The sequence below is a fragment of the Polistes fuscatus genome, unplaced genomic scaffold, assembly GCF_010416935.1.
Source record: "Polistes fuscatus isolate 324 unplaced genomic scaffold, CU_Pfus_HIC Scaffold7, whole genome shotgun sequence".
NCBI classification, from domain to species: Eukaryota; Metazoa; Arthropoda; class Insecta; order Hymenoptera; family Vespidae; genus Polistes; species Polistes fuscatus.
The window spans coordinates 6217623-6244993 of record NW_025113151.1 but is presented as its reverse complement, the minus strand read 5'-3'; the positions used below and the strand labels follow the sequence as shown (position 1 = coordinate 6244993).

General features: G+C 31.1%; 6 protein-coding genes and 1 long non-coding RNA gene across 10 annotated transcripts; 4 read left to right on the top strand and 3 right to left on the bottom strand.

Annotated features, from left to right (window-relative positions):
* Positions 1–10454: 10454 nt before the first annotated feature.
* On the bottom strand, positions 10455–13692 carry LOC122523861 (TBC1 domain family member 14-like). Its single transcript, XM_043645794.1, has one exon. The coding sequence runs from the start codon at positions 13180–13182 to the stop codon at positions 11263–11265; it is 1920 nt and encodes a 639-aa protein (XP_043501729.1). The 5' UTR covers positions 13183–13692; the 3' UTR covers positions 10455–11262.
* Positions 13693–13817: 125 nt separating this feature from the next.
* LOC122523860 lies at positions 13818–16762 on the top strand. The gene is made up of 2 exons (XM_043645793.1): positions 13818–13941; positions 14021–16762. Exon 2 carries the CDS (start codon positions 14036–14038, stop codon positions 16736–16738), a length of 2703 nt encoding a protein of 900 aa, XP_043501728.1. The 5' UTR covers positions 13818–13941; positions 14021–14035; the 3' UTR covers positions 16739–16762.
* Positions 16763–17247: 485 nt separating this feature from the next.
* On the top strand, positions 17248–19311 carry LOC122523856 (lipid droplet-regulating VLDL assembly factor AUP1-like). The gene is made up of 3 exons (XM_043645788.1): positions 17248–17655; positions 18005–18915; positions 19005–19311. The coding sequence occupies exons 1-3, from the start codon at positions 17615–17617 to the stop codon at positions 19238–19240; spliced, it is 1188 nt and encodes a 395-aa protein (XP_043501723.1). The 5' UTR covers positions 17248–17614; the 3' UTR covers positions 19241–19311.
* LOC122523855 (general transcription factor IIE subunit 1) lies at positions 19298–21777 on the bottom strand. The gene is made up of 7 exons (XM_043645787.1): positions 21469–21777; positions 21122–21347; positions 20846–21012; positions 20613–20741; positions 20322–20548; positions 19814–20253; positions 19298–19725 (listed from the first exon to the last, which is right to left on the bottom strand). Exons 2-7 carry the CDS (start codon positions 21246–21248, stop codon positions 19550–19552), a joined length of 1266 nt encoding a protein of 421 aa, XP_043501722.1. The 5' UTR covers positions 21249–21347; positions 21469–21777; the 3' UTR covers positions 19298–19549.
* On the top strand, positions 21714–22971 carry LOC122523858 (rab-like protein 3). Its single transcript, XM_043645792.1, has 5 exons — positions 21714–21836; positions 22064–22273; positions 22357–22505; positions 22578–22691; positions 22750–22971. Exons 1-5 carry the CDS (start codon positions 21791–21793, stop codon positions 22927–22929), a joined length of 699 nt encoding a protein of 232 aa, XP_043501727.1. The 5' UTR covers positions 21714–21790; the 3' UTR covers positions 22930–22971.
* LOC122523859 lies at positions 22051–27290 on the bottom strand. Of its 2 annotated transcripts, XR_006305396.1 has the most exons (4): positions 27227–27290; positions 26830–26900; positions 25455–25532; positions 22051–22180 (listed from the first exon to the last, which is right to left on the bottom strand). It is a non-coding gene; the product is annotated as an uncharacterized LOC122523859 (long non-coding RNA). The 2 variants fall into 2 exon arrangements; XR_006305395.1 differs by lacking the exon at positions 27227–27290 and having other exon boundaries at positions 26830–27056.
* On the top strand, positions 22966–26565 carry LOC122523853 (putative ATPase N2B). 3 transcript variants are annotated; one of them, XM_043645786.1, is made up of 8 exons: positions 22966–23571; positions 24379–24773; positions 25053–25238; positions 25316–25557; positions 25628–25796; positions 25860–26000; positions 26077–26196; positions 26257–26565. In XM_043645786.1, the coding sequence occupies exons 2-8, from the start codon at positions 24396–24398 to the stop codon at positions 26377–26379; spliced, it is 1359 nt and encodes a 452-aa protein (XP_043501721.1). In that variant the 5' UTR covers positions 22966–23571; positions 24379–24395; the 3' UTR covers positions 26380–26565. The 3 variants fall into 3 exon arrangements, with proteins under 3 accessions (XP_043501721.1, XP_043501720.1, XP_043501719.1); XM_043645785.1 differs by having other exon boundaries at positions 22966–23935; XM_043645784.1 differs by lacking the exon at positions 22966–23571 and adding an exon at positions 24184–24310.
* Positions 27291–27371: the final 81 nt, after the last annotated feature.

Genomic DNA, 27371 nt, shown 5'->3' with positions numbered 1-27371 from the left:
TAGCACGAAACGGTGGATCGTAAGTACCCTCCATTGGCTGGAATGTAGGGGCATTTAAGTAGATAGAGGGTAAGTATAGACGCACGCCCCGTCTCCTTCTTCTTTTCCCTCTCTTTCTCTCAGTCTCTCACACTAACATTCTCGTGTTACTCTTGTCTACTCCATTTGCTTCTAGCCCGAGGGACCGTCCCGATATATATCCCAATATTCTCCGTAACAATGATGAATCACTGCGAAGCAAGCTCGTTGCGCAAGAACTTGCACTTTGGGAGTTACGTTTCTACGGTGTGGTGTGGTATGGTGTGTCTCCTTCGCCACGAAATTCGCGAAATGGGCCTCGGGACATCTCTTCTTCCTTTTATTATTTCATTCTTTTTCCTCCATTTATTATATTTTTGCAGTTTACTTACGTAAGTTCTGACGTAAGCACGAGCTAAGCAGGCTGAAGATGTTACTCAATTAGAGGGAAGACGTAATACGACGTGTATCAGCACCGATCAATTTGTAATAATCGAGTACTTAATGTAATACATACTCTCTTCGAAATTACGTAAGATTTTGAAGTAGAAAAGAAAACCATGAGATAGATCGATTATTCGATGATAAATGTAAATGAAAAGTAAACAATTATAAATACCGTGAGAAGAGTAACGTTGTAAAAATGTTGAAGACCACGATAGTGATACAATAATGGTTATAAGTAGGAAGTAAAATGAGAAACGGTAACGCAACGCATAGAAAGAGAACGATAAGAAAATATGAGGAAAGTGAACAGCTGCCTGAACGATCGGTGCCACGGGCAATTTCGACTCGGTGTCGCGTATAACGTTCATAGGAAGAAGGATCAAGAAGGAAATCGACAACACGCTGGAGCTCTTTCTTTCTCTCGTTGAAGAAACGATATAATATACGGAATTGGAAGAAATGGCATCGCCTAAGGTGACTACCGTTTTAGAAAGAATCGACCGTTCGAGTATAATACTGGATCCTAGATGGTATAATAAAAGAGGATAACTTGCCTGGAAGATCGAACGATACTTCAAACAAAACTAATACGAACCTTTTTACCTACTTTGTATCGTTATAATGTTTCGGTTAACCGACAGAGAATATTAACGGTACATTTTTCTTGATTTATTTATTTTAAATATAAAAGGTTCGATTACGCGTGCCATTGAAATCTAAACGAATTTTAAAACTGTAACGTTAACTACTGTGAACATGATCATAACCGACACATACTATAAAAATTCATAAATCAGTGTAAGTTGAAAATAATGAATAATCGATCATTGATCATATTTACAATCATTCTTACGCATTACGTGTTATCTTAAACGACAAATTTATCGATCGATTAAAGCAATTAATTAAGTATATCTAAAAGTTAGATAGACATTATAACAGTTAATAATGACGAATCCTTTGACGATGAATACTACTCGTATATGGTGTTCTAACCGATGGATCAGAGCTCCTATTAATAAATTCGTTTCCCATGCGACGTCCTATGAATCATTCCATAGGCAACGGGGGAAATTCTATTAGTCCGATTGGTTTACGCCTCTCTATACAATGGTCCGGAACGATTCGTCTTCGTTCTTGGGGACAACTGATACAGCCGATATGCAACTACCCTTCGATAATATTTTGTACGATCGAACGACGAACGGTTCTATCGAAGTTGGCCACGTTAAGCCAATGATAATAAACGCACGAAGCAGAAAATCGGTAAATCGAAACGAGCTCGTATCTCGCGCTAAATTGCATCAACCTTTCTAATTTGGAATGCTTTTTATAAATCATATAATACATCATAGTGATTTGTGTGTATTCGAGAGTCGAATAAATATAAAAGTAATACATATACGTATATGAAATAAATGAAATATCTTTGGTTATTACTTACGTGTGTCTACGAAGATAACAGACAACGCCGTAATATCGCAAAGGAATCTTTCAAAAGGTATGACAATAGTTTCGATAGACGTAGGTATAGAAGAACCTTTATCGAGAAAGAAAGATGAACATTGTAAAGGAATAATGCGCTCCGATCGATTGTATGCGTTATCGTTTGTCAACGACGTCTCAAGAATAGTAAATAATTCACCTTTGTGAGATTGTATCAAAGTTGGAACATCAATTTATCTATAAATCAATAATATTCAATGTACCTGTTCCCCCTTGTATTATCTATCGAATCATCAAACGCAGACTATAATAAACGTGTTACGGACAGATCAATTAGCGACATATACGTAGATGCAAAATCCTTATTCATTATCTTACGTAATCCGTATCTGCAGGCAAGCAGATGCATTAGGTACAAGAGACAGAGAGAGAGAGAGAGAGAGAGAGAAAGCTAATTGCACACTCCCTATTTAGAGAATTATACGCTTACTAATCTAACCACTTTGAATGCGGTCGATCGAGATCGTTTTGATTAAAAGACGACGAGAGAGAGAAAGGGAGTGTGGAAGTTAGAGAGAGAGAGAGAGAGAGAGGGTGTTACGAGAGTCAGAGAAGATAGGAAAAATGAGTTGGACTTAAATTGGCCAAAAGGGGTTACACTTAATTTACATAGAGATTTCTTCAAAGATTCGGAAGATCTTCTTCGAAATCCAGCAATTCGACTCGGTTTAATCCTAGGACCGTCGAAACGGCATTAATGCCGGAAGTATTTAGTCGTCGATGAGGCGGAATGAGCCCCATGCTAAAGAAGGGTGGAATCTACAGGTCCCCGGCAAAGCTCTAATTCTCATAACTTGAAAATCAGGAGGCTCTCGTGTTCCTCGCGAACGGTAACTAGTAGCTCGCGTTAAATCATACTTCAGCCATGAATAGGATTAACTCCCCTAATTTATTGACTCTATTTCTAGGGTGCGTTACCCCGTGACTCCGAGTTAACAACGTTCCACGAGAGAATACGTAGAAGAGAAAAGGGGAGGATTGTAACGTAACCGCACACACAGCCACGAAGAGAAAGAGAGAAAGAGAGAAGGAGAAACGAGTAAACCCTAAAAGGCAGCACGTCGCACCCGTTAGAAATCAGACTCGATCCTTAACACAGGATACCACCCTTCGCGTTACAAACTACACAAGTCCTTCCGAAAATTACGAGCGGATCTAAAGCCCTTGCAATGAATATTGTCAAAACATACGATATATATACCTTTTTATTGTACTTGTAAGTATTACATTCTAAGAAGATTAAATTTTATTAATAGTTAGCTCATCGAATTTGGATTCTTTTTATTTTGAAAAAGTATCTCTACTCTTTATCCCATCTCTCTTAAAGCATAGCCAAAGGATGATCGAAGTTAAGGAAGGAACGTACTTACTTACTTACTTACTTACTTACGTTAGGATATCCGATTCGTTACACGTCGAAGGAACGAACGTATGTCTCGAGGTAGATCGAAGGAAAAGGAGAAATTACCTCTAACGTAGATTCAAGGAAAATTCCTCTCTCTCTCTCTCTCTCTCTCTCTCTCTCTCTCCTTTCCTCGTACGTATGTTTCATACTTACTTCGAATATCCAAATGAAAGCGTAGCGTGAAGTACTATGTGGCGTGGCGTGACATGGCGTGGAAATAAGCTGGGAGGAGTAAAAACCCTATTTACTCGTCCAACGGAGGATTTCTCTCACTCTCTGCTTACACTTACACACACACGCACCCACACACACTCGCGTCTTCTCCGTAGACCTTTCTCTCCTTCCTGGATCCCCTTCAATTAAGGATAGAAGTCAAAGTTAGGAAGATTAGTTGAGTGATGTCTCGTCCAGTAAAGAGTACCTACAACTATCCACTTGTGTTCCCCCTTTGTCTACTGGAGAAACCGATTTCTCGTTCCATTAATGAACGTCTTTGCTCGCTCATTCGTTAATTCCTTCGCTTGCTCGATCTAAATGGAAACGCGAAGACATTTAAATGAAATTTACGCGTTCCCGTCTTATTCCGTCCGGATGCACGGATGCATTTTACGCTTCATGTTCGAATTAACATCCTCTATTTGGGATTTCAACGAAAATTCATTGATAAAATAACAATTCGCAAAATAATTCTACATCGAGAAACGTAAAAAAGAAGGAAAAAAATAACCTTTGTATGCAAATATACGAGATATTTGGGAGAGAGATAAAATTTTACGAAATGACGTGAAAAAAAAAAAAAAGAGAGAGAGGAAAAACATAGATGACAAAGATAGAAACCGCACACTCGATCGCAGTTGAATAAAATTACAGAAGTTTCTAGTGTTAATGTTACTTTTCTTTCTTCTTTTTTTTTTCTTTTTTTTTTTGAATAAAACTTTCTATCGATTAGACTCAAAACCTTCCAACCCAGTAACGTATTTCTAGAAAAATAGTATCAATCTTTCATCTTTTTATCGCGATCGTTAAAAGTAATTATGCCGTGTCGTATTTACATTCGCATAAATATATTCGAGGAAAAAAAAGAGAAAGAAAGAGAAAGAGAGAGAAAGAGAGAGAAAAAGGGATAGGGATAGGTAAAATGTAATCTGAATTTACTGTTAGAATTCTCTTGTCATTAATTCCCGTTAGCAACGTTTGTCTCGGGCGCGTGTAACCCTTCTTAACCCTGTACAACATAATGGATCATACTTGGCAGCACATACCGGTTTTCCTTTATCCTTTTCATTTCTTCACTCGGCTTCTATCTGCTCCCCACGACACATGCGTAGTAGTAAGTAAGTACATATGTTGATATGTGTACGTAGATATGTTGTATGTACCTGTTGGTCTCCTACTACTACTAATATTACTACTACTACTACTACTACCAGGTTTCCACGAGTGCATCTGCAATGAAACGCATACATGATTTAAACGAAGTTTATATAACGAGCTCCTAATGGCAAAGCAATTTGTTGCTAAAGTATGTTTCTTTTGGCGTATACAGTCAATGTTTTTCAATGATCGTAAATCAAAGAGGTAATGATAACTAACGTAAAAGAAGGACGACGACGACGACGACGACGACGACGATGAGATCTTACATCGTAATTGGAAGGGTTTAAATAATCCCCAAAATATTATTCGATATCGTAAGACGTTATTTATTCATATGCGAAACAAAAGTCATCCATAGAGATATGTCGCTGGTGTTTACGATCTGTAATCACGCGCGCGCGTACACGTTTGCATATCATCGATAGGTTGAATATTTTATATCCTTCTTTTTTTTTTTTTTATTTTTTTTGCTTCGTTCGTTAATGATATAAAAATCGTCGTTTGTGTATGTGTATGTGTATGTATGTCTGGATATATGTGTGTATATATATATATGTATGTGTGTATTTTATAATTAGCAATACGCCAAGTTTAATCCTCTTCTCGTATCCCGCTTCTTCTTCTTCTTCTTTTTTTTTTGTTCTTTTTTCTTGTTTTTTACCCTTTTAAATTAGGAAGCAAGCACATACGTATTTATTTACAGAATAGTAGTATTCACCAGGTTACTGTAATACTTATTACATTAATATAATGAGTATACTTCGAGAGAGAGGCATATATGTGTATAAATATCGAATAAAAATGATCATCGTTAGAATTTCGGCAAATTCTCAAAAAGGAAAAGTAGCCGTTCGTTCAATTAATTAGGACAAGTCCAATAATGTTCGTTATTACCGATCGTACTAACATACATATGGAAAAAGTTTCTTGATCAATCGAAAAAATTGAGCAGAAACTTGTCCCAAGAGGAGTTGTAGTAGTATGTACCATCTCGAAGTACACCCACATACACACACACGCCTTACATCGATGCGCGCAACGTTTGACAAAATAAATACTGGGTTCGATTCCTTTAAAAAATATATATTACAGTATTGCACTTAAGGTAATTGTACACGATAAAACGCGTCAAAAATATATATAATGAGTTACTTTTACTGTGAGGCACTAACGACAAGGAACACAGAAGTGTCATTGTTAGTGTTTTTAAGCTGCCGTTTAGTGCATTTTCCCTTTGAAACTTTGCACTTGTCAGAAATAGAGAGATTCTAGCTAATAGAGATTATCGATTCTATCTTTTTTTTTTCTTCTTTACTTTACTTTACTTTACTTTTCTTTTCTTTTCTTTTCTTTTCTTTTCTTTTTTTCAAATATCGAACTAAACGTTCGAATCGATAGCGCGAGATCCAGATAGATACTTGCATTATTATCCGAAAAAGTAGATCTCATTTACCTACTCGTAGAATTGTTGTGTTTCTTACGAAAAATCGACAAGCTAGAAAAAGTTTCGAATCGAGATTTCTAAACGATATAGAAAATATTTAGCTTTTGTTTCTTTCTTTTTTTTTTTGTTTTTGTGTGTTTAGTTTTTATTATTTTATTTTACGAGCTTCTCCTCTCTTTGTGCACGAGAAAATCGTGAACGAGTCTACCAGTATCTCTCTCGACCAGTTAAACTCGTGGCTTCTTAAATCGCACGTGTTCGCGTTTTTGTATTTATTTATTTATTAATTTATTTATTGAATTTTGTCGTTTCTTTTTTTTTTATTCTTTTTTGCTTTTACACAACACGCGTGTACGTCTCTCAATTACGTATAATAATAAATCGATAATTACGATTTCGCAGACGTGACAATTTCTAATAGTAAATTCGCTCGTTAAAAAAAGAGAATAACTAGAATAATGCACCATGTACGTAATATAATACGCTCCGTTTCGTTTCGTTTCGTTACGTTTCGTTACGTTTCGTTACGTTTCGAAGAAATTGCACGCAAAGATTTTATTTACTTTCTATTAAATCTTTGCTTTCTCCTTTTACAATAGAACCGTCCATTTTTATTCGTAAAACACTTGGCACATTGTTTATAATATTTAATTATGTTCGATGAAGGAATAATGGTTGCTTGTTACGTGATAATGACAATGCCCATGATTGAGTAGATAAAATATATCGTTTTAATATATTCAACGACATGACACAGAAAATGGTGTTCGATATCGCGCGGTGTGTACTACCTTTATTTTATTTATTATTTTTTTTCAGGACTTTTTCTTCCTCAACACGTTGACTGGCCACGAACGCGTTTCTCCCAAAGCCAAAATGCACATTCATTTTATAATATTCATTATTCTTGTCATGGAATAAATTCATTTAACGAAATAATTCAAAAGGTTACACAGTGTTGTTAAATTGAACTCCGCGTCAGCTTGAAAGAATAAAAGTACCTGTTCGTACCTGTTATCTATTTTCTCTATCTTTTCTTTATCTTTTTTGTTTACTTTTAGCATTCAATACTATTTTATTTCTAACTGAACGAGGAAAACATAGTTGCCGATCAACGTGTTATTTTTCTCTACTTTTTTCTCTTTCTTTTTCTTCTTCTTCTTCTTCTTCTTTTTTTATTTGTTTTTTTTCTTTTTTTATAAAGATCGTTGCATCATCATTATCATTTTATTAGCGCGTCGATAAAGTCGATGAAATATATGCCTCAAATTTGTGTCTTGTATACTGTTAGAAAGCCATCTCTTGGATGATGATCGATAGAGGAGATAAGTTCGATACACATTATTCGGAAATATATTATTAAGTATATAATCTTTGGTATTTATATGTACATACACATATACGTACGTTGTGAAAGAAAAAGTTTTATTTTTTTTTTTTATTATTATTTTTTTTCTAACTTTCGCGCGCGCAATGTATAATTTTTAAATGCCTCTTATCAGTTTTATTTTCACTTATATCTTCCGTTACGTCGACAAATAAAAATGAAAAATATTATATCGTTTTTATCTATATATATGGAATAATAATAATAATAATAAAAAAATAAATAATAATAATAATAATAATATTCGATGAAAAATACATGTATACGATATTTTGTATTATGTTTTTTTTTCACATTTTCTTTTTCCTTTCTTTCTTTTATTTTTTTCATTTTCTTTTTTTTTTTTCTTCATCGAAGCACCATTTTTAAACATAGTCGAAGAGATTACGAGGATTTTTAAGTATAGTGTGTACATGTTGATATAATAATATATGCAACATAGTAGATTCGAAGAAATATATTGCGTTGTCGTTATCATCGTGGGATATTATTAGCGTAACGGCATATTTACGTTTATTTATTTTCTAAGCATCGAGATTAGATTAATTAGTAATGTCTCTTTTCTTAAAAGAGAAATTTCATTTCGTTTTTAACGATAATACCAAATTGCAAATAAATTGGTTAGCGAGATTTTCGCATACACATGCATACGAGAGATATACTTTGACCGTAGTCGCGATCCTTTGAAGATCGTTCGAGATTATAGTAATCGTTAGTGACTATCGTATTTCGAATAAACGATAAAATATTGAATTTCATTTGTGCTTCGTACTTATCGATAAAATGACTACGATCGTAATACATACGTTGCATAGTAATAATCGTATTTACAGCAAAGAGCTTATTAATAAAATCTCATTAGCACGATCGTTTAATGAATAATTTTTGGAATAGTGGATGGAATGGAAGTATTGTCGAGTAAAAACTAGGACATCAAACTATGATTCCACCACCACTTGCACTTGCACTTGTAGTTCCGATCTAATCAACTTTTTTCCACTATTCGTCAATCGTATTTTTTAAGAGTTTCTTTAGAAGCGTGCCGATAAAGGAGTATTTCATAAAATATACTTTCTATGTGGGTATGCGTAAATATTGTATATACGTATATGGTTATCCATGTTAATCGATATTTACATATACATATACCGGATGAGATAAAAATTGCTTTCCCCAGAGATTCGTTCACGAAAGTAATTTGATTATGCAATGATATGCGTTTGCAGCCGTACCAACAGCTATTTTAATATACCTTTTTATGCGATTACTATGGCAACAGTATTGTTGTTAAATATATTTATTTTTATCATCGTGCACTAAATTTGAATCAATTGCAACAGTTGATAGAACAATCAGTCACTTTAGAACTTGGACTCGAACCCTCGGTTGTGTTCTCCCTGCAATATTTAAATAAGTAATTAAATTATACGAGTTCGGTATCGAGTATAATGTACACCAATTTAAATAATTTACGTAATTTTCGGGAAAGTAACTTTTATCTCACCCTGTATATACACGATATTAAAATTAAAATACATATTCAATGGATAATCCATACTTCGCTGGATTAAAGTTAGATTAAAATTCTATCGTCAAAAGGAATAGAAGAATCATGATTTTTATCATCGTTTTAACGAACAGAATAAATAATACGGGCTTATAGATACGAATGTTGTTACCTTATTTAATTTTCTATCATATATGTACGTATTATATTAGAATTTCATAACTTGAAGCTTTCAAGCCATGCTATGCATAAAGTTATTGCGATGTGCTTGTGATTTTAATTATTTTTAATATTAAAAACTATATAGGATGATCGATTATTGATCTATATTATCTATCGCAATTATTTTCGTCTCTAGACAAAATTACGAAAAAAAAAGAAAAAAAAGAAAAATAAGACGTAAGCTACACAATAACTCGGGCATATTATTAATAAAAAATAATGATAATAATAATAATAATAATAAAAATTTATAAAAGAAAATATAAAAATTCGTCTCACCTAAAAAAATATTATTTCGGCAAAAAAGAAAAAAAAAAGATATACCTACGCAACAAGCACATACAATAAGCTTATTGTAGGTACGTTGTAAGAAAATATTTTTATGAGATTCCTTTTGTCCAATAAAGCTCAATGATTACATAGAAAGATCTTTGATTCCTAAATCTTGAATTTATCTTATCTCCATTAGAAAGGCCACTTAAAAGACGGGATTATAAGTCTCTGCGTATTCATAACTCAGTATCTGTACAGCAAAGTGCTAAGTGAAATATTATACATAATTATTAATTACTATAAAATATTTCGATGGGAGAAAGAGAGTAAGAGTGAAAGTGAGAAAGAGAGAGAGAGAGAGAGTGAGAGAGAGTAAGAGAGTGAAAGAGTGAGAAAGAAAAATAGAAAGAGATACGTTATAGCTTACTTATAGTTTATCGAGAGTACGATAGGATATTTCAGATTATTAATTAAACTTCTAGTTAATCCACGAACACATGGAAGATGAGTAAATACGATTATACAAATTGACGGATTTAAATCATTGAAATATTCAGTTATAAAAAATCAACGAAACGTTAATCTTTCAGTAACTTCTCATATCAATGATACACATTAAAACCAATAGTAGTATATTCCACAGAGCATTATTATAGAATATTATGTTAATATTCCCACCCATTTGTCTTCTTCACTTATACACATATAATTTATACTTGCTTATATTAATAATATATTGAAATATGCATAACAAAGATCTATTATGCATATGTAAAAGATAGTAGTATGTATGTATTGCCACTGAGATATTATGGACAATATTTCAAAATATGTTCTTCATACCGTAGAGTAATAATATAATATTTTCTTTATCTAGAATATTATTTGTTCAATTGCCCAAAATAATACTTCCTCCAGTCTGTAAATTGTGTGCTTCAGTTTTGATGCATAAGATATTTTTATATGCATTTCTCCTCCTCCTATTCCTCCTCTTCTTCCTCCTTCCCCTCATATCCACTAATTTATTTTCCTATGTATGAATGTATGTACGCATTTTATTGATACATTGCATTCATAAAATATGTTATCTATATATATATATATATATATATCAATATATATTTATATATATTTATATATATCGTAAACAAGAATAGATCTCTCACTATTCATTGAGAAACTTCCATTTCAATTGCATATTAAATTAATCTTACACAAGGATAAAGAATTAGTATAAGAAGCACCAACATTTAACATTATTATGATAATAAGATTTCAAATATTCTTGAAATTGTATAAATATTTTGATTAGCTATTTAGAAATTCAAATACACCGTAGTATCTATCATTGATAAAATGAACGTCAAAAAACAATATACATATATCTGTATATATATATATATACAGATTTTACAGACATATAAGATAATTATTCTTGCAAGTATTCAAGCACACAATAATATGCTTATTTTTACTACTTTCATACCGCATGCAACATTATTACTCACTTTGACGTCATCACAATTTAAATACAATATATATATATATATATACTTTAAGATTTTCACGCACTATTTTTCTTCATCGAATTCACTGGAAAATAAGAAATTTTCTGTGCAATGTACAATCGTAAAACTAAAATCAAACTACTCTTTTAAATAGAGCTAAAAAATAAATCACACCGAAGAAAACTGTATCAACATTTGTTGGAATGTCGTAGTCCCGACAGTAGTAGACATTTGACTAATACTGTTAAACAAAGCTTCTGCCTGGAGGTTCTCAGGCAATCTGGTAAGAAATTGCGCTCCGTGTACAAAGTCTAATTTCAACAATTCTTCTTGATACAAATGTAATACGCCAAGGGCTGTTCTAAAAAGGAACTCTTCGCCGTCTCTTAGGAATACATCCCAGATCCTGCATGCGACATCGAGAGGCATTGCTTTGGCATATATAGTATACAACCAATCTAACAGGTACAGGTCCGGACTAAGACCAGCTACTGTGAAATGAGAAAATATTTTTGGCAGCTTATGTGCAAGCGCGCTCGAATATACCTTGTAATACACATTCATTCTTTTTTGGTCCAAGGTAAAGGCGGCTCTGTGACAAGGATGATTCAAGAGATTAGCAAAGCAGGCAAAGGCATCCGAGGGTTCCATATTTAATGATAATACAGCACCCACAAAACTCATTCCTTGCACATAGCCAACATCTGGTCTATAAACGGCATAGGCTGCCAAAATACCTTGAAGGCTATCTGATAATGGTCCACCTTCTTGAAAGACACATAAGGTAGGAAAGGTACGAGATACATCTAATTTGATCGCTGCTAACGATTCATTCGTAGGACTAGACATTGCTCTGTCCAAGCAAAGATTATACAAATGTGGTGTTATGTTTAATCTATTCTCAATAGCCAATTTCCATACTCTTCCTCGTACGCTTGGTGGCAAACCACGCCACCATAATTCGCGTACTTTTTTTGTATCTTTAACGTTTTCAAATTTAGGTATAACATGAATGTTCCATGTATTGGAATCTTCTGCTAATCTTTCTTCTTCTTTAATCTGTTGTTCTCTCTGTTGTTTACGTTCTTTCTCTTCGCGTAACTCTCTCTTACGTGCAGCTTCTAAAATTGCAGTATATTGCTTACGATGACGTTGTTCCTCCAAAGCATTCTTTGCGGGTAAGTTTGCTGGTCTTGGTTGCTGTATTAGAGCTAAACTTCCTCCTACTTTATCGATATTTCTTGATGGGCTACCCGTAGGAGTAGATTGCTGAGAACCTTTATTTTTCCAAGAAAATACATTTTTGGCAAACAATGTGTTTAATCCCCAGCGCTTAGATTTTTCTTGTTTATCTACAACAATGTGTTGCTCGTCTGATCCTAAGAAACTTCCAGAAGGTGATACTTCACTAAGGGAAGACACTGTACTGCTACATGAACGAGGTAAACTGTTTCTAGGACTACTATTCGCACTGCCACTTTCAAGTTTTGTATATTTATCTCCATCGATCTTAGACACTATACTCGCTGACAATTCTTTCCCATTACATGGAGATTCTAGATATTGAGATTTACAATCATATTGCGTATCGTTATCTTCCATAGAATATATCTGTTTGGTAGTAGGATTATAAGCCAAAGACATACTTTCCAAGGCATGACTGAGACTAGTTCCTGCCACTCCGACAGAAACTACATTACCAGCGTCATACCATTTATTCTCACGAATGTGTACGCATAAAGCTTTAGTCTTAACTGCTGGCATAGTAACTACATCGCATGCCAAAGCCTCATTTACGTTCACACTGTTGCAACTTACAGAATCACCGTTCAATGATACTAATTGCTGTTTGCCTATTTTAGGAGCAATGTTATTGGCAATGTAACAATTGGAATCACGTCCAGCTACTTTTAAAACATGATAGTTATTGGATGGATTGTTATAACGTGATATTAAATATGAACCAGTCTTTTCAGAGCCAACGGACTGACCATTACTCCCATTTAAATGTTGAGGTACAGGAGTCTTCATGGCTGACAGGTTTGCCCTAACCTTATCAACTGGTAGATAATCTTCTGGACAACCCATTCACACGACAAGTCATTGAATATGGAACTCCTTAATTTCTGTTTCTGCATTCTCTTTAATCGTTTAATTTATTTCCGTAGTCATAGCATTGATATATTATAACTGGTAACAAACCTTTCATTTGTAGATCCATTCGACTTGGCAACACCCAATATACTATCTGTCATAACTTATGTTATACTTCTGTTAACAGCTGTTACATTGCAACTTTCGTACCAACGTGTACCATTTCATTCGATTATATATCTTTATGTATTATACTAATTATATTAAATCGATGATTGGCCCAATTAAATCATGGATATAAATACTAAGTGAAGAAATAGAGTTAAATTGTTGGTAGAACAGCATATATTGATGACGATCACTACCTGTCCGTAAACTACATTTCTCTTTATGCCGTATCTTTAATACTTACGGTCATTGGACAGAATATCTGTTGATTATTGAGAACGATGGCAAAGATTAAAGTCTCCAATGCATATGCGCCATATTGGATAAATGCATCTGTTAAATCTTAACCTTACAAATTCTGTACGATCAACGTTTTGATTGGTCCATATTTCGTTTATATTTTTTTATATATAAATATACATTTTTATTTATATTTATTTATGTTTATAGATAATACTATAATATGATCATGTATATATTTTTTAATATATTTATTTGTTATTGTAGTTTTATCTACCTTGTATGACATGTGCATTCAAAAAAGCATATACGTGTAAATGACAGTCATTACAATTTTATCGCGTAGTATCCTTTAAAATAATTGTGTATATATAATTTGTAGTAATGAAACCGATAATATATTGTACATAATGATATATGTTAGAATAATCTAACAAATATGTTTAAACGAACTGATAAAGATGATAACAGTCATTCTATGGTACCAGCGAAACGTTTCAAATTTGATGGATCTAAAAAATCATCACACCTTTTTGGAGCAAAATCAAAAAATGATTCTTCGAATAAGCAAAATGTACGTGTTGAAGATGTATGGGGAGATGATTTTGCTGAAGAGGAAATCGAGGAAATGGATTTTGTAGCATCTCAGGCATGTTTGAATGATGATAAAGTTTTCATTGACCCTAAAGAAAAACAGACTTCACTTACTGCAAAAGAGAACATGCCATCGACAAGTAAACACATTTTCTATCCAACTAAAACACAGAATCCTACTTTGCATGATTTAACATTTACACAAAACAACGATTATTCTAATTTCGAAAAGAAATTACTTTCCAAACAAAATTATAACTCGACATTTCAAGTGAATAAAAATATTAGTCAATCCGATGATAGTAAAGATAAAAATTTAGAAAAAGAATTGAATAAATTAAAGACGGAAAGAGATAAGTTATTAAACGACTTCATAATGAAAGAGGGAGAAACGGTTTTCTTACGAAATCAATTACAAATGACGCAAATGCGTATAGAAAATGATAAAATAGAAAAAATGCATTTGATCGAAGAACAATCCAAGAAACATAGAACAGAAATTGATCAAATAATTAAAGAAAAAGAAGATTTAAAAACTCAGCTTGAATTAAAAGCTTTTGAGATAGAAAAACTTTTGGAGCGATGTAAGCTGTTGGAATCTAGAAATATTAAATTCATAGAACCGCATGCAACTAGCATGATGTCGCCAGATGTTGATCATAAAATTGATACCATGAATCGTTCAAACTTTCCTACTAAGTACACAGACAGAAAAGATGTTAATGTTCAAACTAATATCTGTGATAGAAAGAGTAATAATTTAAAGACATCGGTAGTTCATTATCCTCTATTAAAAATACCAGCTGAAATTTTCAAGCCTTCGTTACCAGAAAAATCTGTAGTTGAAATTAAAGTTACAGAAAAAACTGGAAAACAAAATTTACCCATTTTACAAGATGAGCAAACGTTTCGAATTTTTGAGAATCCCGATCTGGTAAAGCCTATAATCACTATGATAAATGGTAAAAAATTATCTTTAGAATTTGTCTTGCCTGATATTGGTTTAATCAAAAATAAGGTAAGCACAGAATTAAATTCTGATACCTGTATACCTATTATCAATAAGCTAGTATCGACTTCAAGGGAATTGATCATAAATATGATAGTCGTTCTGCAAACTATTTTGCAAGCTATGAAAAATGATGACATTAGAGATATGAATGATGTATATTTTTCTGATCTTTACAAAATGCCAATTTATTATACCAAATCTGTGTGCGATGCAAATGCATGGCACGAAAATGAACGTGGAATAGAAGCTAGAAGGATTTTGGGTATTTTATCATATATTGCATCCGAATCGTTATATCTCAGTAAATATGTAGCAGGAAAAACATCATTATTTGTGGACAAAGATAAATCTTACAAGGAGTATTCACAATATATGATACGTTATAATTCTTGGGATAAAAAAGATAAAAAGTTTGAAATGTTGGAGATGATTTTACAACTTGTAATTTTAATAGGACAAGTAAGAAGATCTCATCAATTCAGTGGTCTTATAAGTGCGATTGCAGATCTCTTATGTAACGTAGAGAAAACAATAGGATATTGCGAGAAAGGAATAGATTTAATTTTTGAAATATTCAAAGAGTTGGTATTTTCAAGACCTCTATCTCTTTGCTATATTCCAATAACTAAAGTGATGATGACTTTTATCAAACATTCAACATTTGCTAAAAAGATTTGCAAGGATACACATACTTCAGTAAAAATCTGGAAAGGTGTTCCACACTTTACGCCAGATGCTTGTCTCTTGAGAATATTTATAATACAAGTTGAAAATTTTCATTTTGATCTTGTAACTACCATTAAAATAACGCATTCATTATTATTATTTATTAAAGTTGCATTGCACATGAATGTTCTTCTTATAAAAAATGGTAATCCTAAATCTTGTGATTGTTGTATGAAACTTTTAAGATTTGTCATCAAAATGTTATGTCGATGCTCAACAGTGTCTTTAAATAACGTACAATTTCAGTACAAGCAATGCATATTCAACGACGACTTTTTTGTTCTGAATACAAATAACGATTTCATGGACAAATTCAATAAACAATATATACATAGTACTCAATTAAAGAAATATGGTATAAAAGAATATATGAAGCAAATGAATCCAAATGATCTATTGGACCAGAATTATTGGACTAATATAAATAAGAAACAATTAAATACAATGAGAGAAGGGATAACATTTTTACGATATTTGGCGACACGTGACCCAGATTTTATTATACGAATTTCTGACATAGAAGATTCTTTTCATTTATTTATGCACAATATTAACAAGTTCGACAATTTAATATTACACGAGAACGATCAAGAATCTTTAAATTTCATCAAATCGACATTTGTATTCGACAAAGCATTACTACATGAAAGTCAGAAAAATAAAAATAAAATAGATTTGAATCGTTTGGGTATCACCAAAGATTTTCGTAAAAGATCATCTGATTTCTCTTTCCAAAATATACGAAAGGATAACAGTCAAGAGGATTATAGGAATATATTTGCAGCCTATAAAAATTTGTTCAATAGCTGAAAAAATAAAAATCATTGAAATCATTATATGGAACGAGAAGAAAATTTAATATTTTAATGTAACATAATTCTAATATATTAAACAAATTTCTTCTATGTTCCAATATTTTTTCTCTCCTATCCTACTTGTTCTAATTTTATTATTTCTTAAACTCATATTGTTTTGATCAAACGAGAATAGCGATTTTTATTTTTTATTTAATTTTTCCATACCTTTAAAAATTAATTTTCTTATATTATTCTCACTTATTATATTTAATTAACTTAAATATTGTAAATAAATAAAATTGTTTAACGCACGATAAAAGAAAGCCGATATTTTTAAATTGTGCTTAAAAAATAGTGTTTAAACTTTTCGTTACTAGCGACCCATATTAGGGTCGTACCATATGACGTTACGAATATACGAGCGAATTTATATGAAGCGATACTTGCGCAAAAGTATGTTCTAATGAAAGGTTTAATATTGCAAGCGTAACCATTGGTTGTAAATTAAAATTTCTTTTTTTTTTCGTAATACAGAAGGATTAGTATTGGCCAACAGAAGAACTGTAATTATTCAATTACAATTTAGTTTTCTAGTAAAGATGGAAATAACATTATGGCAGTAATTTCATGGAATTGCGCTAAAAAAAAACACTAGAATCAGTGTGGGCTACATGCTGTGTAACGTATAAAACAGCTGATCACTGAGAGTAGTAAGAAAAAAAAGAAAATCTATATTATAATTGGAAGACTATTAAAAAGTAGGTTAAAAAAAGGTCATTCGAGAAACACAATATTGTAGCCGCAATATTTTACATAAAATTTACTTATCAACCAATATAAAATTATCAAAGTGTGAGTTTTCTGATATAACAGATGTTTGTTGAGAGAAATGTCACAAATTGATATACAGGATCTATTTGATACAAGCAGGTGAGATAACCAGCTGTTTATCCACGTTACATTGTTCCTGTTACTCTACTACTTCTAATTAATGATAATTGCTTTTTTGGAATAAAATATAACAATATAAATATAATTCTGTAACGGATATATTTTAAACTATACGTTACCAATGAGTTTTGAAAATACCTTCTGTTGTACTTTAACATCCGACTAACCTACCAATAACATGACTTATATTCATTTACTTAAAATATTGATATTTCTAATTGTTTAAAATCAAAAGATAAATCAAAATGAACTTTCTTATATAAATTTAATTAATATTAAACGATAATATATTTTCTGTAATGAATTAATGAATTTATATATTCTATAGGTTTTCCAGTGGCTGGAACCGTCTATCTTTAATATTATATGTACCAGTGGGTATAATTCTTGTATTAGTAAGACTCTTGGTTAGCCTGCATCTTTGGTTCCTTGCGTTGTTATTACCAGACTGCAACATACTTCGTACATATTTACATCACTGTCTTAGTTTTGTGTTTGGCATTATTGTAAAAGTAGATCCAGAAGGAGAGTCCAGGGACAAACAATCGAGGATTATAATAACTAATAATGTATCAGTTTTGGATCATTTTGCTTTGCATCGAGCGATGCAAACATTAACGCCTACTGCATGGGAAATACCTAATGCCTTGAGTCATGCATTGGGATTACAAGAAATGAATATGAGTAATACGGGAACTCTAATCACTAATATAAGACAATTTCTTTCAACTACTCACTGCAATATTGCACTCCAGCCTGAATTTAGTACGACTAACAGCCGTGTTGCATTATTGCAATTCAATTCATGGCCCTTTATTATAGAAACTTCCGTTCAACCTGTTGCTATTAAGGTAACAAGACCAGCGATAACACCCGTACATATTACATCGCTAGCGTCTACATGGTGGACGGATGTTTTTTGGTTTATGTTCGTCCCCTATACAGTTTTTATCTTGAAGTACCTGAAAATTAAAAGAAATACGGATCATAAATTGTTAGCAAGACAAGTAGAATATGATATAGCTAATGCTTTAGGACTTACTCCAAGTTCTCATACTGTATCGGATAAAACAGAATATGAAAAGCGTTGCATCATGGAAAAAGGACATACCAGAATACTTCCTGCAAGAGAATCGTCAAATATACAAGTTTTTCGTAATTTACAAATGCAAGCAATGGCAAGACAGGTCAATGAAGTGCTTCCATTCGTTCCACATAATGTGATACTGCGTGATCTTTGTAAGTAAATTCTCTCTTTCTCCATATATATGCTTGTTTATTTTTAATTAATATTCATTAATAACATATATGAAATAATATTGTTTTAGTAAAAACCAGAAATGTTGATGTCACTATTGCCAATATTCTTGATGGCGTAGTTGCTTATACTCCTGAACCTAATTCTCAAACTGCTACGTCTGTGGCTTCGGCAAGCAAAACACAAACAAGCGTAACAAAAGATAACAGTTGCCTTGGTACTTCTTCATTCCAAGAAAGGAAAGCACAGATGATCAAAGAAGCTAGGGAAAGGTATATTCAAAAATTTGGACTTAACAATTGCTGACAGTCTTACTCGTCTTTTATCATAATCATAATATTATCATTAAGAATAAATATATAATTGATGTTTTACTGCATATGTATTTACGATTATGTCACATGAATATAATTTTATTTCTAAAAAATTGTGTTACTTATTATACATACATATATATTATATATTATGTATCATATATATATATATAACCTTCCGTTTTAACAATTCTTGGAATTAGCTTATTTTTCGAGGGACTGTACAAAATATTACAGATTAAATGTCAAATATAGCAGTCTTTCATTATGTATAAATTCAATGATTTAGACTAATCTTGACTTAGTCATACATATGAGAATAATATTCCTGATAAACTTGAATATAAGCTTCTTTTTCCGTGGGTGTCATCTCTGCTATTAGTGTATCATTAACATCTGTGATAGCAACACTTTTTCCAGCCACACTAACTGTCGGTACTAAATCGTCATCATCAGAATCCATAGTTTCTACTTCACCTAAATAATATTAATAAATGTTTTAATATATATTGCTAAATATTGTAAATAATATAATATACTGCTTTGCTATGTATACACTACATACCTGTATCCATAGTTTGCATGTCATTAATTTCTTCATTATCGCTACTATCGCTGGATTCTTGAGGTAGTACTGCTTTAATAGCAGATGTTGTAGAATTGGTCCCACCTTTCTTTTCATGTGCCAATAAAACTGACATAATATCTTCGCCTTGCTTGGTATTTGTAGTAATAATATTTGTGGCAGTGGCAGCTGCTTTATCCAAAATTGTTTCTTGCGTATTTATTCCATCGGCTTGAGAACCATCGGCATTAATAACAGTACTTTCCATCATCCAAATAGGTCTTTCTTTTCTACGATTAGCTGCGTTATCTTCGGAAGATTCGTCTCCAATGGTAACATCAACTCTTGTATCTTCTACCATAAAACCAGACGTTCTTGTAGCTTCACCAGACCATTGTTCATTAGGTGCCCTAAGGTTGCTTGGTTTCCTTGTATCAATACTGTAGAAAATAAATTAATGATAGAAAATATAAATGTACAGATATATCGTCTAATGTTTAATATATACCCTCGAATAGTATTAATATCCACTGGCTCGGGTTCTAATATCTCAGGTGCCAATTTGATACCTTCCACTGCCCTCAATAAAATATACAAAGGTTCCAATTGTTCGTTAAATTTGGCTAATAATAATCTAGAATCTTTTTTTGGTAGAGCAGATTGATCCTCTTCTACTACTTCTCGACAAAATGTGCATCTAAATTCGCCAGTCGACATGTCGAACAATTGATCAGCCTAAATCAACAAAAATATTTTTATTTACAACAATCAAACTTTCCATCACATTAATTTAACTTACTTCGAGATCTGTAAACGTTTTTAAACAATTTGTACATTTGAAACTAGCTCTACTAGTTGCATCTCGTTCCTCAGTTTCCATTCTTTTTCTCATTAAATCCAACTTATATTTGACCACGTTAACAAATGTCTGAAATCATTTAACAATTTTTGTATTTACATTCGCAAACTATATATAACAATGTTACTAATCATAGAGATTACGTTTTCTTATCATATGTTTTATTTACTTACTTTATAATTAATAAAATAGTAATTGACTTTCTGAGCTTTCCCATCAAATCCAGTTTCCATTTTCAATCTAACTTGTATAAATTTATCATTGCGTAAAGTAGATATTCTTGCCCTTAACATTTTACGTTCAAATTTTAACAGTTCACAAATATCATCCTCTTTCATACCTATTTGAATTGAACTTGATTAGGAATATCAAACTATCTTAAAAAATAGAGTACATTTTTAAAACAGACAAAATATTATTGTCCATGTACTGACCCAGAAAATACTTACAAGGATTTCTTACTAACATGTCCACGATCAAAGCATCTTCTATGGTATAAAAGCCACGTACAACGAGACGAGCTAGTTGCTTTAAACTACTTGGAACTTCTGTAACAACTTTTTCTTCTCCGCTCATTTTATTTCTTTATTATATATGACCATATAGCAATAATATATAAAACTAAAATTGGTACATACAATTATTCCGTCAATAAAATATTATTTTTTAATAAGACTGCAAGAAAAAATAAAATTATAAACTGTAAATAAAATCATTTCTATTATCAAATACATGAATTAGTTTTATTTAATATTTTAAAATCACAATCTAAATCAAATTAGTATTTTGCTCTAACCTCTAAAATTATTTAGATATTCAATAATTATATCGTACAATGCATTTATAATTGCAATATAATTAAATAGAAAATGAGATCTTTTCAACTACAAATATAAATAAATATAATAAAACAATCTTGTGAATCATAATTATAATTATACAAAAAACAAACTATCGTGTAACACCACTTAACGTGAGACTTGTTTGTGTGTCGTTTAAAGAGCTCGTAGTTTGTTACCATCTGTACCGTACTATCAATGCCATCTATCGAGTTAAATCACAGTAACATATTTATTACAAAGTAACCTATAATAAATAGTAATTGTTATAAACTATTAATGGCAGCAATAGATAAAGTTAAAATTATTGTAGTTGGTGATTCTGGTATGTAAATCGAATAATCTTGACAATATTTACTTTTATTAATTCAGTATAGTGAAAATAAAAAATGTAATAGTACTTTTAACAAATGTACTTTCTTATGCAAAGTATAATTTGCAATATTCTGGTTGTATATTTTACAATTAGATAAGTATATTAATTTTATTATTGCTTATATTTTAATTTAATAAATGCTATTATATCTTTCTATAAATCATTTTTCTATGCAGGTGTTGGTAAAACATCGTTAACTCATCTCATATGCCATCAACAACCGATCAGTAATCCTTCCTGGACGATAGGTTGTTCTGTTGAAGTGAAATTGCATGAATACAAAGAAGGCACACCTAATCAAAGAAGATATTTTATTGAACTGTGGGATATAGGTGGAAGTCAAAATCATAAAAATACAAGATCTGTCTTTTACAATCCTACAAATGGTAGGGGATAAATAACAAAAATGTTCTACGCTACATGAATATTTATTTTCAATGCTTATCAAATTTGTAAATTTCTTTGGTAGGTATAATACTGGTCCATGATTTAACAAACCGTAAATCGCAACAAAATTTACAAAAATGGTTGCAAGAGGCATTGAGCAAAGACGGAAGTTATTCTAAATCAAAATCGTTTGATGATTTTGATCCTGAAAAGTTTGTAGGATCGACTCAAGTAAATATAGAATTGAAACAACGCTTAAGTATATTTTTAATTGATATGAATATAATTGAATATTAATTTCAGATACCGATATTAGTTATCGGTACAAAATTAGATTTAGTATCGGAAGTAAGATCAAACATGCAGAGACGTACTTCGACTATTGCCGAAGAATGTGGAGCGGATGAAATATTTTTGGTATGTTGATGTTTCACATATTTTAATATTTCTAACTAAAAAGATATTTTATTAATAGGACTGTTGCCAAGTAAGAGCATTAGCTGCTGGTTCTAGTTCGTCTGTAAAACTCAGCAGATTTTTTGACAAAGTCATTGAAAGGCGTTACTATGCTACTAGAGAAGGAAGTAGTTTAGACAAACGAAGAATGAACACCTATACTTCAACGTACAATCCAAAGCTTTATCATAATGACTAAAACTATAGTTTCTTAACCATTTAAATTCCAGAAGTTTTTAAAATATCATGTAGATAAATGATAAGTGAGGTAATAATGTATCAATTGTATATTACGTTTTAATAACGTGACTCTTTTCAATAAGAAATTTGAATAGCGTGATCACTGGGATTTAAATGGTTATTCTAAAGAAATATTATTTTATTAAAAATACTTCATTTTTATTAAAATTAACATATTATACTAAGGGATATTCTTAAATCTAAGGGATATTGTTAAATCTTGGATAAATATTATTTTATAAATATTGTATTAATATTGATTTTTTACTAAAATATACGCGTTAATAAGTTCGTATAAGTGACGAGGTTACGATTGGGTGGACGCCAGCTACTTGTCTTTCTATCTATATCACACGGATTTAGTCCATCGTATTTTAACACACATAAATCCTTATTTAATTACTTAATTTTTTTCAGATTTGTTATTCTCTTTTAACGATTAATGAAAAAAATTTGATTATCTATGCAGGTACAAAAATTATTAATAAACATATATATATTTTTTAAAAACAAGTCAAAAAACGATGTATCTAAATACGGTAACAGGAAATGACATTGACTTGAAGGATGATGACCATGCACTTCCTTTTTCAACGTGCAAGTAAGTGATATATACTTCTACTCGTGGGTGCAATAAAACGTGAACAAAACGTCATCATTTTAAACATCTTCATTTTTTTTTAACCTCCATTACGTCATACTGGTACCATGCAAGAGATAAAAATTTCAAAATATATTTCCTTTACTTTCAAGAATGACTAATAAGAGGTGTATGCATGAGTTATAAAAAAAGCCGAAGAGATATCGTCGACAGTGAAACTAACGCGTCGAGTTAGATAAGAGAGCGCATAATATTTGATAATTGTCGTGACGTAAATCACCTGACTTATAAACGTGTAGAAACCAAGAAACTTTATTCATTACTTATTATCTTATACGATTTTTATTCGGTTATCTACATTTTGGTATGATATAATATATCTTTTAACATGTGTTTATTGTCCGAGATGTGCTACGTTTCCATATTGATCGCGTTCACAAAGTTAATTGTTTCATTTATTTAGTGCAACGATATTAATAAATACGTTGTGTTAATTATTTTTATAACTTTTACATATTTTCTACGATCATATACGTGTATTTATGTATATTTCATTGAATAAATTGGATAAGGAAAATCCTATTCTATTTCCTGACTAATTTATTTATACATTCTGTTCACTATTTTACTGAGCATGTGCAATTCATATTTCTCTTGAGAGAGATATATCTCTGTAATGCTGAATGAGACACACAACCACATCGAATATATTTCTTTTTGAGAGAATTATTATAAAAAAGTGAATAGAATATTTGCAAGAAGTTTTCTTTTACCTGCACAAATTTATAATATATTTTTTTCTTTCAGAATAATTATCAACCGCAATGACTAGCCTTCTTGTGAAACAAAATTTTGGTCTAATTAACATTTCACATTTACTCCAACGATCACAACCTGTTTTTTCCTTTCAGTGTTGTGGATATGTTCATGATATTAAATTAAACGTTGCTAATGGTCCTATTAGAGTTTTGAAAGAAAAAGTAACTAAAAATGAATTAATGAACGATGATCATCAGTTAAAAGTAGTTAAAAGCTTACAGAGAATATATGATGAAGTTCATGAATATAAACCAGATCAATTTAATGTATTAGGAAAATGGTTTGGATGGAGAAAAAAGGAAACACCTAAAGGATTGTATATTTATGGTGCTGTCGGCGGTGGTAAAACCATGTTAATGGATCTTTTTTATAATTGTTGTCAGGTATCCTAAGTTAGATTCTAAGTAAGTAATGCATATGGGGAGCCAAAATATGTTCGAGAATCTTACGATAAGGTATGATATTTTTTTCAGTGTTATTCTGTAGTATAAAGGACAAACTGCACAGGAAATATACCTTGTACAGCCAATGGAATATATTATAAAGACAATTATATAAGTGATGTTAAGGTATAATGGCTTTCCATATGCAATACGGAATAAAATTAAACTTTGCTCTAATGTCAAGCAATATTATTACTACCATTGATTATGTCACTCTAGATTGAAAATAAGAAACGAGTACATTTTCATTCCTTCATGCTTGATGTTCACAAAAAAGTTCACGAGGTTAAAAAGACTATAGTGAGAGATACTAATAGTACTAAACTTCAACCGTTTGATCCGATACCACCAGTAGCAGCTGCTATTACAGAAGAAGCTTGGTTACTATGTTTTGATGAATTTCAGGTTTCAATTCGATAATATTTTTTATTGAATGAAAATATGTGCTTGTTTTGTATATTTTCTTATATAATATATTTCAGGTGACAGATATTGCAGATGCAATGATATTAAAACGATTATTTACTGAATTGTTCAATAATGGTGTGATTGTCGTTGCAACAAGCAATAGATCACCTGATGACTTGTACAAGAATGGATTACAAAGAGGAAATTTTGTACCTTTTATTAAAGTCTTAAAAGACCACTGCTTAGTTGAATCGTTAGATTCCGGTGTCGATTACAGGTTGAAGGCTGGATCTGGAGATAACAAAATATATTTTATGTAAGTTAACAAATATCACGCAATTTCAAATACTACGAATAATTAATAGAAAATTATTAATTTATTAAAGAAAAGGAAAAGACGTGGTAAAAGATGTGGACAATGTTTTCAAATATCTATGCTCAAAGGAAAACGACATTGTGAGAGCACGCACAATTTCTATAAAAGGTCGTAACGTAAAGTTTCAAAGAACTTGTGGTAGAGTTCTAGACTCAACGTTTGATGAATTATGCGATAGGGTAAACATATCATACTTTTATTTAAATAAATATGCATCATTTTTGATTAATATATTTTTTTAGCCTCTTGGTGCTAGTGATTACTTGGAACTAAGTCAAGTTTTTCATACGATAATAATAAGAGATGTTCCGCAACTAAATCTTCGATTAAAATCTCAAGCAAGAAGATTTATTACTCTGATCGATACCTTGTATGATAGCAAGGTAATTTTAAATGATTTTAATAGCTAATGTTTTGCTACATTAAATTAGCATAGAAAAATATACTAATTAATTGTAGGTAAGAGTTGTAATATCTGCCGCAGTACCACATACACAATTATTTTTACCAGAAGGCGATAGCGAATATACAGATGAAAAACGAATGTTAATGGACGATTTAAAGATCTCGCACGATTCCGTAAGTGTAAAATATTCGACAAGATAGAAAAGGCTTTGCAATAATAATAAATATTTTTAGGCCGATCATAAGTCTAATATTTTTACTGGCGAAGAAGAACTTTTTGCTTTTGATCGTACTATATCCCGATTATCTGAAATGCAAACAACTCAATATTGGGAACGATGGGAACAACATAGATAATGATAGTATTGCTTTAGTACAAATTAGTTTGGTAGTATATTTGATAGTATTTCGTTGAAACTAACTATAGTTCAAATTATTAATATATTGTACTTTGTATTGAATTACTTAATGGTACCTGTTTTACAGAAAATTTTGTTAACGTTATAATTAACTGAAAGTTCAAGTAGATTTTACTCCAATTTATTTATGTATTATTTATTTTTATTTTATAATTATATATTTATGTATATAAATATATGTACGTAGTTGAACGTTACAAAGATTGTTAAAAAGAATGTTCAAATGATTTAATTTTATTTTTTTATCGACCATTATATTTGGATGAACAGATTTTTAATCGAAATTCTTAGACGTCTTTATATTTCTGTTTAATTATTTAATATAATAAATGAAATTAATATTTATTATTTTATTAAAATAATACACAACAAATATTTGGTTACTTACTTATGATCGTAATGACCTTATTTTGACAAGCCACCCGCCTTCTGTCATGACCTTGTCAGTGATTGTCGAACCTAAAGTAGTTCTTTCATTGGTATGGTATTATTACACCAAACGGACAACTGTTATTGGTTAATTAAAACGTATTAAAAGATGAAATGTAAATATTATGGAAATAGTATAAATTATAAAAGGATAGATAATTTATACATAAATGCATATGCATTGAACTCGATAAAAACAAATTGGCGGGAAAAACTTATGCAAAGAAAATTTTTATGTACATTATTTTATATATTAACTTTTAAATAATAAATTATTTTTATATTTTTCAATTAAAAATAAACCTGAAGTAAAGAAACAAAAGAAATTGCAACTTATAATATGAAGGGAAACAAACCTTTATTTCTACCAATTGATAAGATTTATCTTTTATTCGTATATGTACTATCCTAACCGAAAACATTTATTACTTTCTATGTTTTTTTTAAATTGTAAAATTCAAGCATCATGAATTATTTTTTCAAATGTTAGTAAAAGCAGAT